This window comes from Pleurodeles waltl, chromosome 6 (assembly GCF_031143425.1).
Source record: "Pleurodeles waltl isolate 20211129_DDA chromosome 6, aPleWal1.hap1.20221129, whole genome shotgun sequence".
NCBI lineage: Eukaryota > Metazoa > Chordata > Amphibia > Caudata > Salamandridae > Pleurodeles > Pleurodeles waltl.
In genome coordinates, this window is record NC_090445.1 from 619026787 (window position 1) to 619045595 (window position 18809).

At 45.1% G+C, this 18809-nt stretch overlaps 1 protein-coding gene across 1 annotated transcript in view; it reads left to right on the plus strand.

Moving 5' to 3' along the window:
• ARL8A (ARF like GTPase 8A) overlaps window positions 1-13015 on the plus strand; it is a 155370-nt gene extending 142355 nt beyond the window's left edge. The window contains exon 7 of the mRNA XM_069238941.1: window positions 10546-13015. Within this exon, the coding sequence (XP_069095042.1) occupies window positions 10546-10595 (50 nt within the window). The 3' untranslated portion in view covers window positions 10596-13015. The remainder of the gene's footprint in view (window positions 1-10545) is intronic.
• Window positions 13016-18809: the final 5794 nt, after the last annotated feature.

Below are 18809 nucleotides of genomic sequence, written 5' to 3' on the forward strand. Positions count from 1 at the left end.
ATTGAAGGCGAATCCTCTGAATTTACTTTGATGCCGAAGAAGCATTGAGAGAAATCGAAGTAGAGATAATGGAAGGAGGAAACTTCTTAGCTCAAGAGGAGTTGACTACAAACCTTGACATGGAACAGAAGGCCAGCAAAGTCAAATACAAACGACTCCAACTCAAGACAGACATTGCAGCCACTTTGCAAAAGAAGAAGGACTTTGACAAGTTCTTAAAGCCAGTTCAAATGCCTTTGAAACCGCAGGATACAAAAATAGTCATGGAGGAAAGACTTGAGACACTGTTCAACACCAGAGCCAAGTGACGAGGAGCAGGAGGAATTCCTCTACGCAAAAAAAAGGAGTTGACAAGGAAATGGTGTTTGATGATGGTGATACAACATATCAAGAGGTATGGCAGGATCTTGATGTTGACTTGCCAGAAGAAGCGGTGGACTCGTATCCCTCAAGCCCTTCTCAGTCGGGTGATCTAACAACTTACAATGTGTTGATAAAACGAAAACAACAGGAGTTTATATTGAGGAAGAGGAGCCAGAGTAATGCTTCCTTCTGCAGATGCTCATGCCGAGCCAGAAAAGGAGCCTCCATCCTCCAATGTTCCCAAGCATCTTCAATCAATCAATCAATCAGCAATTTGTACAGCACTGCTTATCACCCATGGGGTCTCAAGGCGCTGTCATGGGGGTGCTGATCAGTCGAAGAGCCAGGTCTTGCGGTCCTTCTTGAACTGATTCATCGAGGGGGCCTGCCTGAGGTGGATTGGTAGCGTGTATCAGGTCTGCACTGTGAGATAGGAAAAGGATCTGCCTCCCACTGTGCTTTTCCTGATTCTAAGAGTGGCAGTGAGGGCAAGTTAAGAAGATCTGAGATGTCCGGCGGCGGTGTAGAAAGATAGGCAGTGGTTAAGGTAGGCCAGTACGATATTGTGCAGGGCCTTGTAGATGTGTGTCAGTCGTTTGAAGGTGATGTGTTTGTTGACGAGGAGCCAGTGCAAGTCTCTAAGGTGGGCAGAGATGTGGCTGTGGTGGGGGATGTCTAGGATGAGTCTGGCCGCAGCGTTCTGAATATTCCGGAGTCTTGCTTGGAGCTTCATCATGATTCCAGCATAGAGAGCATTGCTGTAGCTGAGGTTGCTGCTGACAAGTGCTTGGGTGACCGTCCTTCTTGCCTCGTGGGGATCCACTTGAAGATCTTTCAGAGGAGGCGGAGAGTGCAGAAGCATAAGAATGAGACAGCAATGACTTGGTGGGTCATGGACAGCGTGGAGTCCAGGGTGATACCCAGGTTGCTTGCGTGTGCTTCCAAGGGCAGCTGGTAACCAGGAGTCATCCCAGGCTGTGGGAGTGGGGCCCAGGATGAGGATCTCTCTCTTGTCCAAGATGAGCTTGAGGCAGATGTTTTTCATCCAGTCGGCGACTGCTCTCATTCCGTTGTGGAAGTTGCTTTTGGCTGCTGATGGTTCCTCGGTGAGGGAGAGACGTAGCTGTGTGAGACTATGTTAAGTGCATTCTGTCTGACGATTTTGGGGAGCGGTGCCATGTAGATATTGAAGAGGGCTGGGTTCAGGGAGGAGCCCTAGGGCACTCCACATCAGGATTCTGTTGGTTCTGAAAAGAACGGCGGGAGTCTGACTCTCTGGGTCCTTCCGGTGAGGAAGAAGCAGATCCACTCCAAGGCCTTGACATGGATGCCGGCGTCATGAAGTCTGGTGCACAGGGTGATATGGGATACGGTGTCAAAAGCAGCGGTGAGGTCGAGGAGAATGAGGGCAGCTGTGACTCCGTGGTCCAGTATGGTGCAGATGTCATCCGTGGCTGCAAGGAGCGCAGTTTTGGTGCTGTGGTTGCTCCTGAAACTAGATTGGGAAGGGTCCAGGATGTGGTTTGACTCAGGGAATTCAGTGAGATGCTTATTGACCTTTTCACTTACCTTGGCTGGGAAGGGGAGAAGATAGATGGGATCTGTAGTTTTTCATATCTCTAGGATCGGCGGAGGGTTTCTTGAGAAGCGGGTTGATCTCTGCATGCTTCAGTCATTCGGGAAGGTGGTGGTTTCGATGAAGTGGTTGATTGTCCGGCACTTCTCGCGGGCGATGGTGGTGCTGGCTCGGTTGAAGATGTGGTGTGGGCATTGGTCCAAGGCTTCCCCTGAGTGGATAGAGTTCATGAGCTTTCAGGTGTCTTCATGGGGATGAGGGTGCATTGGCTTAGAGTCGGTTGAGGGGGGTCTGTGGTGGTGCTGGTGAGCTGTCGAGGTGGGATTTGGTTCTCAAACCCTTCATACCTATCCTGGATTTTACAATGGAATAAAGGTGGCGAAGTTGTCTCTGAGCTCTTGAAAGGGGGGATGTCTGTGGTGTCCATGCTGGGTCTTGTGAATCCCTTGACTATGTTAAACAGCTCCTTGCTGTTGTGCGCATTGGCACTGATGTGTTCCTGGATGGCAGCTTTTCTGGAGGCTCTGATACATTGGTGGTGTGCAGTGACTGCGTCATTGTATGCTGTGCAGTCTTCTGTGTTTTTGCTGTTCCTCTATTTTTGATCGAGTCGTCAGCAGGTGCATTTAGACTCTTGCAGATTGTTTGTGAATTAGCTGGGTTACTTGTGGTGCTGGTTTCTGTCAGGTTTTCTTAGGGGTCCTACGGTATTTGCGCAGTCAGCGATCCAGCAGTGGAAGTTGTGAGTCGTTTTCATCCGTGGTCTCCGGTGGAAGGGAGTGGCTAAGCATGTCGGTGAGCTGGGCTTCGGTGACCTTGCTCCAGTTTCTGCAGGGGGCGGCAAGGGGCGTGGTGCCATATGGTGGTCTTGGTGAATGAGAAGTGAACACAGTGGTGGTTGGCCCAGTGGTCTTCTGACGGTGTGAGATAGGGATATGTTGTTTTTTACTGAGAAGACAGGGTTAAGGGTGTGTCCTGCTGAGTGAGTGGGGAGGTTGACCAGTTGCTTGAGTCCGAGGGTGGCAAGTTTGTCCAGAAGGGTTGTGGTGTTTGGGTCATTGCGGTTTTCAAGGCTAAAGTTGAGGTCGTCTAGGAGGATGTAGTTGGTAGAGGTGAGGGCCTGCGGGGCAGTGAGGTCAACAATGGCTTCGCTGAACGGAGTGGCGGGGTCCCCGCACCATCCATCGGTACGGGAGGTCTGTAGATGAGGGTGCCGCAGAAAGAGATATTTGAGTTGGTCTGGATTTGGAAGTGTAGGTGTTCGGCAGCAGTTGTCTAGGTCTGGGCCTCGGTGACAGTCATAAGGTGGAGTGTGTTCCTGTAGATGATGGCGATGCCTCCTCCTGGTCAGTTGATGCAGTCTTTATGGGTGATTTTGTAGTTGTCTGGGATGGTGGTGGCGATGTCCGGGGCTGAGGAGGGGGTTATCCAGGTCTCCATGAGAAAGGCGACGTCAGGGGCGATTGAGTTGAGGAAGCCCATACTTTTACTGCATGTTTTTTTACAGGGAGCGGGTGCTGAGAAGTATGCATCTGAGGTGTCCGGCTGGGCTCGGGTGGGGTGTGAAGGCAGGTGAAGGTACAGTTGTGGCAGGAGAAAGGGCCTTGAGTATCCTTTGGGGAGGCGTAGTGGCATGCAGTGGAACCTCCAGTGTTGAGGGAGTGAAGAGTGCTGGTGTCGTACCGATGGATGGTGTGGGGACCAGGGTATGTGGCGCTGGGCACAGTCCAGGTGCAGATGGGTGCAGACTGGCTTGCATTTGGCACACCCACTGCACACAGCTGCGCAGCGGCTGCCATTAAGAAGGGGGGGTGGGAGGATTCAGTCATCTGGGTGGCGGGAGGGAGTGAAAACATGTCACAAGGAGAGGGACAGGGCCGCAGATGCAACAGCGGCAGGGAACAAGTGCAGGACGCAGCAAAACAGACAAAAAGAAGGGAAAACAAGAGAGGAGAAGGGTAAAAATGGCAGAAAAAAGCAGATAGAGTCAGGAAGGCTGCAGAGACAGCCAGAAGACCACCACTAGGCCACCAGGGATGAGGTGCAGGCGGGTGCCTGGGGGTGGAGGAGGGCCTTGAACCAGGAGCCAGGCAGGCTCACACTCACAGGGCAGTAGCAGCAACAGGTGGTGCTGTGTGGGGGGAGCGCCACAAATGCTGACCAAAGGTCAGTCTAAGTCACCCCTTTCACAATGCAACAGCCACCATTAAGAAGGGGAGGAAGGGGGGAAGGATCAGTCAGATGGGCGTCAGGAGGGCGGGAAAGTGTGCTGCAAGGGGGGGCGCAGATGCAGTGGTGGCAGGGAACAAGCACGGGACGCTGGAAGTGGCAAAACAAACAAAAAGAAGGAAAAAAGAGACAAAAGAGAGGAGAAAATTAAAAATGGCAGAAAAAAGCAGAAAGAGGCAGGAAGGCAGCAGGGACAGACAGAAGGCCACCACTAGGCCACCTGGGATGAGGTGCAGGCGGTTGCCTAGGGGTGGAGGAGGTCCTCGAACTAAGAGCTAGAAGCCTCACACTCGCAGGGGCTGCAGAAGCAACACAAACTCTGACCAAAGGTCAGTTTAAATCGCCCCTTTCACCGTGCAGAGGCCCCCATTAACAAGGGGAGGGTGTGGAAGGGGTCAGTCAGCTGGGCCACGGAAAAGCACATCACAAGGAGGGGGTGGGCGGCAGGGGCAGCAGCGGCAGGGAACAAGTGCAGGATGCTTTAAGCAGCAAAATGAACAAAAAGAAGGGAAAAAGAGACAAAAGAGAGGAGAAGAGTAAAAATGGTGAAAAAAAGGCAGAAAAAAGCAAAGAGAGGCAAGAAGGCAGCAGAGACAGACAGAATGACACCACTAGGCCACCAGGGATGAGGCACAGGCCGGTGTCTAGGGGTGGAGGAGGGCCTCGAACTAGAAGCCAGGCAGATTTGCACTCGGAGGGTAGCAGCAGCAACATGTGGTGCTGTGCGGGGGAACAACACAAACTCTTAGAAAAGGCCTTGGAGCAAAAGAATGAGGCTTTCAGAGACCCCCTCGTCCCAAAGGTGACCAACCCCCAATCGAGAAAAAGTATAAGCTCCCTCTGTTTATTAGGGGCAATGCGGGTGCTGACTCAATCTTTGGTTCAACAGCCAGGAATCAACCCCACGACTACAGGCCAACCCCAGGCAGAGAAAATAAGAGGATGGAGATGGTAGGTAGGAAGATGGAGAGCGGAGCCACAACCTCGTGGAGGACTGCAAATTTGAGCACTCTCCTCAATCAATATTGTATCAACAATGGGAGGAAATCACACTCCTGAAGCGGTCATAAAAGAAAGCAAGATGATTGCAAACAATTGCCTGAAATTGACACACTAAGTGATGCGGACATGCCTGGCTAAGAGTGTCTGGTTTCGAGTCAGTGGTGCAGGCATCTGTGATCAACATGCCATTCACAAGGGAGCATCTTTTTGGGCCGGCAGTTAATGAGATACCCCAACAAATAAAATAAAAAGACTGCAAGACCAATGGGAGCACTGCAGTTTCGAGGCATCTTTAAAGAGAGTCTATGTCAGTAAGAAGACTGACAAACAAGACTATTCCATTCCACAATCAGCCTGCAAGTGACCCACAAGTCTCTGCATCCCAATGGCAGCACCCAGTTATACCACAGCAACTTTTTTGTGGAAGGGGATGAGGTAGAAGGTAAACCTTGAAAAGGTTCAGAGACAACAAACAAGTGATTTACTCCCCTGAGTGCACCTTATAGAACACCAGTGCGGGACGAATCTGGGGACTCCTCAGGTAGTAGAAAGAAATGATGCAAACAGTTATGCACACCCTTCACAGGTTGGGGCTCTCAATGAACATGGGAAAACCAACCCCAACACCGAAACAGGAAAATATGTTCCTGGGTGCAACACTGAACTCAATGGAGACAAAAAGCAATCCCTGTATAGAAACAGGCCCTGGAATTGGAAGACCAAACTTGCCTCTACCAGAGGCGACAGTCTCTGGCAGTGAGTACTGTGATAAAAATCATGAGCATGATGGTGTCCTGCTTTCTGCTTGTTTCACATGCCAGACTTCACATGCGACCCATACAGCAGTGGCTCTCAAACAAGTAGTCACAGACAACAGGGAGTTAGGAGCATATAGTGATTGTCACACATGTAGTGTATAAAGATATAAAATGGTGAAACCTTCAGATCACAATAGTAGAGAGACTTTTCAGGACACCTACTCCAACAGTGACCATTATAACAGATACACACCAGATGGGGGAGCACAGATGGGGGTACCTCAACATTAGGAGAACATGCAGCCGATCAGAAGCAGAGAAAAGTCTGGAAGAAATGTGATGACACTTGATGCAGTACTTTAATATGAGATGGTATTACGTGCAACATACTTATAGGGAGTTTGAAGTAGGATGCAGTTTGTTCAATATGCCTTAAGCTCATCTCACTCCTTAGCCCATATATTTGTTTAATCTCCTTCTCAGGTTTCCCAAGCAGTGTCACTCTCACTTTGTAGATTTGTCCCTGTATAGTTGTCTCCTTTGGTTATTTCTGGCCATATGCAGCAGTCCCAGTTTCTTTCTGCACATTACAACCTCAATTGTGGCTTTTCTTGGAAAGGAGGGATATTTTCTGATGTTTTTGTTGTTAAAAATATTGTACAAAATCTTCGTACCTGCTTTTTTATGGTGCACACTTTTTAAAAACAATTTATGCAGGTGCTCATTGACAGGTGCTTTGCATTGTAGAAAATATGGGTTCGTGTTGATGTTGATAAAGGTTTTTGCATTTCTTTCTCCCCAACACCCACTCTAGATTCATCATTGGGGAATTCATGCTATGCAGTGCAATGCATTTTGACACTTTGCCTGTGCCTATTTTCAATGCAAAATAGCGCTGGCATGCGAAAGTTGGTTGCCATTGCTGCGAGCCCTGCTATGCACCACATAGCACCACTTAGCATTGTGCACAGGTCTGTGCCGAACTATAGCAAATCTACAATCTAGGTCACCACCCCTAAGTCATATGTTGCAAAACAAAGAAATGGCTCACCTGTAGCATTAGCTCACCAGCATAATTCTTTCTTAGAATCACACATAACCTCCCCACAACAAGTTACAGCAGGATCAGTTGTACTTGAGGTCCTTCTGCCTTGAAAATGGTTTTCAGATGGTACTGGCTCAGAGTGCATCATCTTAATCCAAATAATATCACGAGGCTCGTGTTTGAATCTTCCCCCAAACGGTGCAGAGGACAAAAATTGAGGGAATGTCTAAAAGAGTGTCCTGTCTTTCATAGGATATGCAACCATGAGACAGTGTAGAAGAGGTATACTAACTAAGACTAATGTTACAGCTAATGATTTTTAAAACAGCATACACGTCAAGCTTTGTGCAGAGCAGTAGGTTATTAAAGTAGCTCATAGAAAAACTACAACTATTTCAGACATCTGGATACGCAGTATAGCACAGGTTTGTCAGCTGAGCGTATTATTGATGTAATATGCACTGCCTGCTCCTGGAAAATCTACTGACAAAAAGTCTGTCGAACTGTTTCAGTAATCTGGTAACTTGTTGACAAGCAAGCAGAGGTGGTGATTCCAAACCATACATTTGAATCACGTAAAAACATTGTTATCAAGTTTAAAAGTTGTTGTTGCTGCAGTGTCTGCAAAACATTTATATAGAATTGTCAAGAAATAATTTTCATAAATGAGGAAATAATTAAACTAGAGACAGAAGGGTCTTGCATCACGTTTGCACCACGCAAAGTGCTACATGCGTGGCACAAGGCTCAGAGTCAGACTTATGAAGCCATGCAAAGCCACATTGCCTGGCTTTGAGTGGCCTCATAAATCTTGAGTAAGGCAACAAAACACAAATCACTGCGTGACCTTACTCTGTGCATGGGAGGTGTTCCATGGCCATTGTGGTGGGTGTTCCCATACAACGCCCATGAGTTTTGATGCATTCCCGATTTAGAAGCACGTGCAAACATGGAAATGCATCAGACCCTTACGCCTCCCCAGGGCAGGCATAACGAGGAGAAATATCCTTATTTCTCCTCGTTTTTTCTTCTTTCTATGTGTGATGCATACTGCAGCACACATAGAAAGAAGAAAACTGCTCTATGGATTGTTTATATGCAGAAAGGTGCCCCTTCCTGACCCTAAACAATCCTGCCTACAACACAGGCACCCTTGCACCGGTGTGCAAGGGTGCCTGCATTGGTGCTAGGCTGCAAAATCAGCACCAGGGGAAAAGGTCAGGAATGCACCATATTGGATAAATAAGGTGCATTTCTGCCCTTTCAGTTTGAAGTAGGGCAGCGCAGTAAGGTGACCTTGATCTGCTGATCTATGCCAAATCCCCATGAATGAGGGCCAAAAGCTCTAGGAAGAGGACACTGTCAAATGTAAAATGCTCCATCTTCAGAGCCTTTTAAGTATCTCACAAGCGTAAGGCAAACCAACCGGATTACTCTTGGGCACTAGGCTAGTTGTGCCAAGTGCAACTGAGTTCCCATGAAAAACTATACAATACATGAAAATACATGTAAACTTTTGGTCCGGTTTAGAAAGCCCAAGCAAAAGTAAAAACAAAAAAAAGAATTTAGTTTGTGTCAATTAGGCCTCCATGTTTACCAATTTCTGACTTCTCATGGATTCACATAGAGTCTCAGTACTCTTAGAAAACGACATCAGGAGAAATTTTCCAGATGTAGTCATGTGTAACATTTACACTTGCACCTAGTAACGCAGAAAGGTGCATTTATACATTTAGGACCATATTTATGAGAGGCTTGCACGACAGCAGCGTTGGCGCAAACCTCTCATCCATGTCCATGAGGCCATGCAAAGCCACTTTGTGTGGCTTTAAAAGGCCTCATAGATATGAAGTAAGGCAAGGCAGCTCATTCGCTGTGCCACCTTACTCTGTGCCCGGGAGGCATTGCAGGGGTGTTGCAGTGGGTTTTCCCATGCAACACCCATGGATTTTATCGCATTTCCATATTCATGAGAGCCTGTATATCTTGTGATGTGTCAAAATCTTACGCCTGCCCAGAGGAGGCACAACGTGGAGAAACGTCTCCATTTCTCCTTGTTTTTTCCTCTTTCTATGTGTGCTGCTTTCTGCAAAAAGAAACCTCCCAGGATTGTTTTTGTGTAGACAAGTACTCCTTCCTGAACAAAAACAATCCTGCCGACAATGCAGACACCCTTGCACCATGATGCAACGGTGCCTGTGCCGGCACTAGGCAGCCAAAATGGCACCAGCACAGTTTGAAGGGACAGGAATGCAGAGCAGGAATACACTGATTCACATAGATACGGCTCATTCCTGCCCTTTCTTTTTGACACAGGGCAGCACAGCAAGATGACTCGCTGCACTGCCCTGTGCCAACATTTCGTAAATTTGGCAATGAGTGTTTAATTTGTTGTGTCTCCTTGATAGAAATATTTCTCATGAAGGAACCTCCCTCTTCTCCTTTTCACGCCACTTTTGAAGTGCACTTTTTATTGTCCTTGACCGGGGGACATTTGTGTGTATTTCAAGATTGTGGAACTGTCTACAAAATTTATAGGAACACTTACAAACATTTGTAATTGTTCATCTACTTTTTCAGGTACCACTTCCCTGGAATGCCCACACACCTTCTCTTATCCTTGATTTTTTGATTATGAAGATATCCCCAGGCTTGCCCAATTTCCATATTTGGACCGACATTTAGAGTGTGGTGGCCGTACCATTGGCCTACAAAGTTAGAGAAGGGATGTAGTCCACTGACAAGAGACCGATTTACCACACTTAAGGACATTCTACAAGCCAGCTGGATATCTCTGTTCATTCAGCAAAGTTTATTTTTTGTTAAACAAACTCCCAAAATTGAAGTTTATTATTGAACGAGGAAAGTGAAATGTCCCTTACAACCTGGGAATTTTCTCTCTTCGCGTTGGTGTCAGTGTTTTGGTTTCCCGTTTGGGAATACTGTGTAATCAATCCCTGGTGGTCCTGAGCAGGAAAAATTAATGTTGGAACACAACCTTAAATATAGGAAAGACGTCTGCGTTACTCTGGCCGACGACCCAATGTCCAGGAGGGCACTAATCAAAGGATCCCTCCAGATGGCGAAAGCATAGGCTTCGCAATCAGAAACACAGCATTTCCCCTGACTCTGAATAGAGCGGGAGAACAACAGGTTTTGCAGACGGTACATCCACCTCAATTTTGACACAGTACTTCACCCTCCAAATTCTAAATGAGGCCATTGAAAATGAGCTTTCCAAAAGCAAGTGGTTTTTGAACTGATAATCTAGTCATCCTCGATACTATGCAGCAGGAATTTAACATTTGACCATACACACGAATTTAAGTGCACAAAATGCTTCTAGAGTCAAGTCCTTCCACTTTAGTATTTTGGCAATGCCAGAGGTATTCTGATGTTCTGAAATGGGTTATGCTGTTAAACTGAGAACACCAAGATGCAGTGGGCAGAGGAAATTGGTTGTGTTCGAATTAAAAAACAATTTGTCACGCAGACATCTTTGGGAAAATATTTTTGTGCTTTGTTTATGTCATTACTCATTTGGTAACATTTTTCACTTTATTTCATTCCAGACATCACTCTGCAGTGGCTTATTCAGCACTCAAAATCCCGGAGAAGCTGAGGGGTTTTCCAGTTGGCCAACAACCACAAGCCTGGGCTCTAGGAAAATCACTAAGAAATGTTTCTCCCTGTTTCACAAATTTTTCTGTCTCTCTCTATCTCTGTCTTCCCACCCCTCATTATCTTTCCTGGCTCTTCCTCTCTCTAGTTTGCTATTTTTAGGGAATCCATCATTCTTGCTCTATTCAAGGTTCAAATTCCACTTTTTTTGTAAAGAAAGCATATCCCTGCCCCTCCTGTTCGTTCCTTCTTTCCTTCTTTTTCGCACTGTTCAGTTGTCGTTGGATGTATATATATAAATGTATATATATTTTAATTTTTTTATTTAAGATAAGACAACGCTCAAGCTCGCACTAAAATTGACTGCCTGAAGCATAAAAACTGGATTATGGGCTATTCGTAATGTACCAATTTGGGCATGAGAGAAAATATCGAAGGGCATAATATTTTGGAGCCACACCACTCCTTTTTGTTAGGGTCACAAACACACAGTATTTGGAGATTTCAGCAGCTGAGTATTTGTGTCAGGTTATAGGAATATAGTGGTCATGATGTTGTACAAAGTACTATAGTTTGAAACATTGCTATAGGAAATAAAGTGGCACAGACGTTAAACTGACTACACATATAGTCATGCTTGTTGACATAGTAACATACTCTTGACACTGTCCTGTAGCTCGCCTCCAGTCGTGGTCTTCCTGTAGTACAACGCCTGCCAACCAGTGTATGTGTTTTACACTTGCCGTTGTGCCTATGGTTGATATCCATGGTAGAAATGTGAAAGTTGGAGCACAGACCAAGGACTGCGCCCCTGTGCACATAAAGAAAATAATTATTCTCTCATTTCTTGCCCAATTCGTTCAATGACCAATAATTAAACAAAAACAAAATTGAAAAAATAATATAACCTTCTGCATCTAGTGCACGGTTTACAATTGTCAATAAATATTACACAGAGCTTGTCTTGTGGTTGAGGCTTGCTGCATAACTGTTTCACGTGACCTTCATGGGTGAAATTCCACCCTGAGAATTGACTAATAAGCCCAATGGTATCTCTGTAGTATACCCAAATAGAATCACTGGAAATGTTGTATTTGCTGCCAGGTGTGTGGTTTTTGAGGATCACTGATTTTGAGCCATGTGATTTGTCTAGTTTGCTCACCTAATTGTGAGCCCTAGAAGCCAACGAGCGTCCTTGGGTAGGTCTGGCAATCATCAAATGTCATGCACTGCCCCATGTCAGCACTGGGCACTTCTGCTGGTACAAAATCTTCCATGAAGTTCATAATCGTACACAAAACTCACGGCAGAACATTTCCAGAGCTTTTAAACAGCATTCCTGCCTAACCAGTTGTGGAAATCTTTTTTCTGTTTCTGTAAAATCTCTGATCATCAGTTTTTATAGGCTGCTGTGGCCATCATGGTAACATCCTCAGGTTACCTTTCAGATATACATAAGAGACAGCTTTGACAGGATGAACACAAAGAACATCAAGCAAATTGTCGGAATCAATCAGAACCTTTGTAAATGTCACTCAGTAATCACAGTCCATCTAGATTGTATCAAAGAAGTGATTACATTTTTTTTTATGGCAAGTGCTTTTGTGCCTCGGATATTGCATTCTGGAAAAAGTAGTTCCCCCCCCCCCCGACCACCTTGTCCTATTTTCTATTAAGAACACAGAGGACACGTTGCAGGGATCGATATAGGCAGCCCTGTTTGACTTGTAAGGAACCCAAAATATTTGGACATAATTGCTCTGTTCTGTGAGCCCTTTCTGGAGTCCTGCAGCTCAAAGCAGAATCGAAAACAATTTCAGTCTTGAGATTCACATTTGTGATTTTTCAGATTAGTAGGACAATGTTGGATGTAGAGACCTGATTAGCTACTTCCCTTTCATCCTACTCCCATAAAGTAGGAGATCATATTTTATAATACTAAGAGTAGAATTAACTGCTCATACGTGGCTCGGCTCCAAAAACCCTAATTTAGCATGCAGTTGAATTGTTCTGTGCCCAGTGAAAGAAAGATTAGTTCCAGCAAAGAATTATCTGGACGTTCTAGGAAGAAAACATGGTTTTCACTCTGCTGCAGACCTACTCCTTTCAAGATATTTTTTCTTGTGGAAATCTCATTTTGTATTTGTTACTCAAGAACCCCATTTAACTATGGTACGCAGCATCGGACAGTTTACGTCAGAACATGGAAATGCAGCATTTTTTTCATTTGTTTTTGCAAAGTTGCACAAGGAGATTTTTCTATGATTTCTGTTTTTATTTACGAAATTGTAATGTGGCGTCTCTTTCATTTTGGTCTGCTCATACATTTTTCTGTTGTTGGGCGACGATTCTCGTAACTGTATTATTAATAATTATATTATGAATATTGACTCCTAATAAAATAACAGTTTTGTGTTTGTACAGTTGTCCTCTGTTCATATTTTGGAATGTTGACAGTTCACTGGAAAGGATCATGGGGAGCGTTTCACATTAGACCCTTGAAAATATACAGAAAACAACACTAAGTCGGAAAATAATTGAGCATTTCACCTTCATGAAAGGCATTTCTTCCCATATAAGATTGACCATGCTGCTGCGTATCCCAAGGCGAGACCCAGGTACTGCCCAGTAATCTAAAAAAATTGCCTTGTTCTTTCTCGTTTTTTGAATCTCTCAGCCACTATACTGATTGGATTCCTCTTTACTGGTTTTAGGTGACAAATTTAGACCCCATATTGCATTGCCGAATGCAGTTGCTGCTGTGCCCAGCCCATGCATTCCTAGTCAGAACCTCTCTCTCCTACTCGACCGTCTTCTAGAAGTGAGAAGGAAAGGAGAGAGACAATGTAAAGCCCTGGCAGCTGACGCTGCAGGTGCATAGCCACAGGTGAGACTTCATCTTCTGCATCCGTGACTGTGATCGAATTGCGTTGTCCACATGCCACATTATTTGCTTCCCCTTTACAACCACAGTAATCAAGGAAAAGGACAGAGAGGTGAAGTGTGTCTTCCTGTGGTGTCCTTTCTTTTTCAGTCAATAGAGCCTATGGACAGATCTCCTGTCCTGGCTCTCAACTCTTCTTTCCTTCTTCTCCACCAGTTCTCATTCGCAACCTCATCTAATTATATTTCTCCTCTGTGTCACTTTCCTGCTGTCACGTGTGTTTCAAAGTCCTTCTCTGACACTCTGACACCCCTGGGTGAACTCCACTGAGCATCTACCCAATGGCTTGCTCTCCTGTCTCCACTGACTGTACCCCAGAGCACTAACTTTAATAGCTATGATCTCAGTCTCCATGGGTTCTTCTGCTATCATTCCTTGGCTATTCCAAAAAAGCAGACACCCTACTGTTATGATTTTGTTCTATGCAAGTTGATTCCATATAGCTCCTATAAAAGTGCCTACCCTACTGATAGAACTGTCTTCTTCCTGAATTGAACACAAATCCCTCCTAGGTGAAGCCAACAGAGCACTTATTCTACTTGTTCCCAACTTTTTGCCTCCCTTTGCTCCTTAGTGAACTACACCGAGTATGCATAGTAGTCATCATACGATTCTTTTGCCGCAAGGTGACTCTTTAACCCTTTTGTTGCTAGCCCCATGTGTTGTGCCCTTTTTTGGCTATTTGGAATAGTTTGCGCTTAGGGCTCTATAACTTTTTGTCCACATAAGTTATCCAGGCCAAATATGCGTCCTTTTTTCTAAACTTCCTGGGCTTTCTAAAGATACCCATGGTTTATGGATTTCCTTGAGGGGATCGAGAAAATAGGCAAAATATATCGACATTTTGAGTTTTAAAAAAAAAAATAGGGAAAGACTGCTGCACTTAAAAGTTTCTGTCTTTTTCCTAAAAATATCATCTATGAACAGTTTGGTTTACTAAAATCACCATCTTACATGCTTTCAGGAACATGCAGAGCTGAATCAAAAACCTAATTTTGTACCACAGTTTTGGCATTTTTCTAAGAGTGAGCCTAGTTTCCCAAATGAATGTGCTCTCAACCTACTTCCAGTTTGTGCTGGAAATCAGTATAAAACCCATAGGTGAGCCAGAAAAGCTATACATTTTTGAAAAGTAGACAAAATCTTGAATTCAGAAAGGGGTCATATTGGAGCCCCAGTAAGAATTTCCCAGGGAAAAGAACTGTTGAAAAAAAAAAATCTGAAAATTACTCTGAAAAAATTGGCATTTTTGACATTTCATCTGTAACTTTTTATCACAATGGCAGATTGACAAAAGCAATACACCATTACGTCCACTAGACTTGTGGGGATATATATAGGGGTCATAGGTTCTCTAAGAACATTAGCTACCCAGAGCAAACAACTAATCTGCACCACAAAAAGGCTTTATATTGAGTACCGAGTATGGACCAATACTTATAGCAAAATAGGCAAAGTGAAAAATTAGTATCAGGGAAACCTATGCATTTCTGAAATAGGCACAAGATATAGAGTTTGGGAGTAGTGGTTATTTCTACATCTCTGAATTTGTAGGTACTAGTACTAACATATGGTTTGGAGGGTATTTTTCAAAATGTCATCTTCTTATACACTGGCTTATATCTGAAAGGCACAAATGCAGCAGAATCTAATTAGTAATAACAAACGTTCTACTATTCTATCTTCTACAAGTCTCCTGATAAAAAGAGTACCTCACTTGTGTGGCTAGGCCTAGTGCTTGTGACAGGAAATGGCCCAAAACACATCATGGACACAGCACATTTTTCCAACCAAAACTGACCTTCTTTTTCCAATGTGGGTAGCTCTTGATTTTGAACCCTAGCTCAGCCGGCACCTATGGAAACCTAGTCAACCTGTACATTTTTCAAAACAAGACACCAGGGTGGGCTGACCTGCATGGCATTCACCACATTTTATTACCCAGAATCCCTTGCAAACCTCAAAGTTTACAAATAAAAACAACATTTTCTTCATATTTCTGTGATGGAAAGTTATGTAATCTGTGGGGAACCACAAACTTCCTTCCACTCTGCATTCCTTCAGGTCTCCAAATAAAAATTGTACCTCACTTTTGTGGGTAGACCCATGACAGAAAAAGGCCCAAAACGCAATATGGACGCAGCACATTTTTCCACCCAAAAGCGATCCTCTTTTTCTGTTGTGGTTAGCTATAGAAGTTCAACCCTTCTCAGCCGGCACCTAGGGAAACCTAGTCAACCTGTACATTTTGAAAACTAAACACCTAGGCGGATCCAGGGAGGACTGACTTGCATGGCTTTCACCCAATATTTTTACCCAGAATCCCTTGCAAACCTTGAAGTTTACTAACAAAAACACATTTTCCTCATATTTCTGTGATGGAAAGTTCTGGAATCTGTGGGGAGCCACAAACATCCTTCCACTCAGCATTCCTTCAAGTTTCCCAATAAAAATAGTACCTCACTTATGTGGGTAGATCTAGAAAAGCTGGGGGGATACAGGGTGGGCTCACTTGCATGGCTTTTATCCCATTTTATTACCCAGTATCGCTCGCTAACCTCAATGTTTACTAAAAAACTCATTTTCCTCATATTTCTGTGATGGAAAGTTCTGGATTCTGTGGGGAGCCACACACTTCCTTCTACTCTGCATTCCTTCAAGTCTACAAATAAAAAGGTGGGTAGACCTCGAGCCCTTGACAGAAAAAGGCCCAAAATGCAATATGGACACAGCACATTTTTCCACCCAAAAGTGATCCTCCTTTTCCAATGTGCGTAGCTGTAAATGTTTGACCCAGCTCAGCCGGTACCTAGGCAAACCTAGTCAACCTGTCAATTTTTGAAAACGTGACACCTAGGCATATCCAGGATGGGTTGACTTATGTGGCTCTCACCACATTTGTTTACCCAGAATCCCATGTAAACCTCAAACTTTGACAATAAACACATTTTTCTCAAATTGCTGTGATGGAAACTTCTGGAATATGCAGGGAGCCACAAACATCCTTCCACTCATCATTCTTCCAATCTCCCATTAGAAATGGTACCTCACTTGTGTGGGTATACCTAATACCCACGACAGGAAAAGGCTAGAAATGCAACATGGACGGAGCACGTTTTTCCAAACTGACGCAAAATTGACCCTCTTATTCTTATGTGGGTAGCTCTAGATTTTGGACCCAGCTCAGCTGGCACCTAGGGAAACCTAGTCAACCTGTACATTTGTGAAAACTAGACACCTAGGGTATGAAGGGTGGGCTGACTTGCATGGCTTTCACCACATTTTATTACTCAGAATCCCTTGTAAACATCAAAGTTCACTAAAAAAACACATTTTCCTCATATTTCTGTGATGGAAAGTTCTGGAATCTATGGGGAGCCACAAATTTCTTTCCACCCGACATTCCCTGACAAAAACGGTACCTCACTTGTATGGGTACACCTAGTGCCAGCTACAGGAAATGGCCCAAAACACAACATGGATGCAGCTAAATTTTCCAATGGAAATTGAGACTCTTTTTCCGATGTGGGTAGCTCTAGAGTTTGGACCCAAGCTCATCCGGCACCCAGAGAAATCTAGCCAACCTGTACATTGTTGAAAACTATTCCCAGGGGAATCCAGGATGGTGTGTGTTACATGTATGCCATTAGGTTTTATTTATCCACAATGCCTTGCAAACCTCCAACTCTGCCTGAAATCAAGCATTTTCCTTACATTTCTGTGAAGGGACCTTCATAATAGCATGAATCCATAAAATTCCTACCACCCAGCATTGCCCCGCCTGTGGCAATAAAAACATTGCCCCACTTGAGTGGCTGGCCCTAGTGCTTTGAGAGGAATGGATCAAACCAAGGACAATGAAAGCTCTTGCATGGAGACTCCTATTGACCTCGGTTGAAGCCATTCCTGATGCTGGCACTGGGCCCAGCCTCACAAGTGGGACTTTTTATCAGTATAGATGGGGCAATGCTGGGTGGTAGGGATTTTGTGGATTCTGGAAGTCTTCATCACAAAAATGTAGGGAAAATATTTGACTTCAAGCAAAGTTGGAGGTTTGGAGGGCATTGTGTGTAAGAAAATAGGGTGGGGTGATTGTGAAGCACACCACCCTGTACTCCCCCAGATGTCTAGTTTTGAGAAGTGTGTTGGTCTGGTAGGTTTTTCCAGTTGGCAGCCGACCCTAACCCAAACCCAAAAAGGGCAGCTATTCACCATTGCGAGTGGGATGATATTGAGAGTTAGCCAGGCTCTCCTGGCCCATATGAAAACTCAACAGCTAGTAGAATCAAATGTATTCTTGCTTGCCATTGGGATGAGATGCTTTAGGCTGCAGGGCGAGCAGAAAGACTGTTGCCCCCTTCAGTTGGAGTGGAGGCATAACCATGGTATTGGGCAGCCCCCAGCCCCTCTTTTAAAAAAAATAATTCCCCGGTTTCTAGTGAACTTTCTGCCCCCAGGGGCATATTGGGGGTAATCACCTCATCTGCAACCAATGGGCAGTCAGAAAGACTATGCACTTTTTTTAGGGGTGGGGGCCATTGCCATGCCCATTCTCAGCAGCCCCCCACCTTTTCCAATGAAAAAATCCCTGGTGCCTAGTGGGCTTTCTTCACCACCTGGTGGGGGGGAGATCGGGGGCTATTGCACCATCGGCCCACCATGGGGGGTAGAAACACTTTAGCCCATTTGTTTTGGGTGGGGACAAGAACATGCCCACTGTAGGCAGCCCGCACCCCTCTTTTATTACAAAAAAACAACAGTCCCTGGTGTCTAGAGGTCTTATTCCCTCCTGGGAGCGGGCAGATTAGGCATAATACTACGCATCTGCTCCCCAGGGGTAGCAGAAAGACTGTGGAGTCTTTGGGATGTCCATTTTGGGCAGCCCCCACCCCTTCACACTGGATAAAAAAATAATCCCTGGTGCTTTCTGCCCCCTCTCCCTACCAGGGAGGCAGAGCAGGGTCCTTTTCCTCATTTGGTCCCGGGTGGGGGCAGAAAGGCTGAATTCCCGGAAATAAGTTGGGGGGGAACGAAAGCCCTTGCCCAAGGGGTTTCCCCCTCATGTCTAGTGGTGGATTCCTCCTTGAGAATCACCCTCTTGTAGTGATCACCAAACAGGAATTCAGTAGGGTACCATTAGAAAGGGGAGATTCCACCCTTTCCAATGATACCTCTCCTATTTGCCTCTGTAGTCATGTGGCTGAGATAGCTCTGTGAGCACCAGAGAAAGTGAAATGAGCTGATTGGCAGCTCATTTAATTTTCAGTGAAA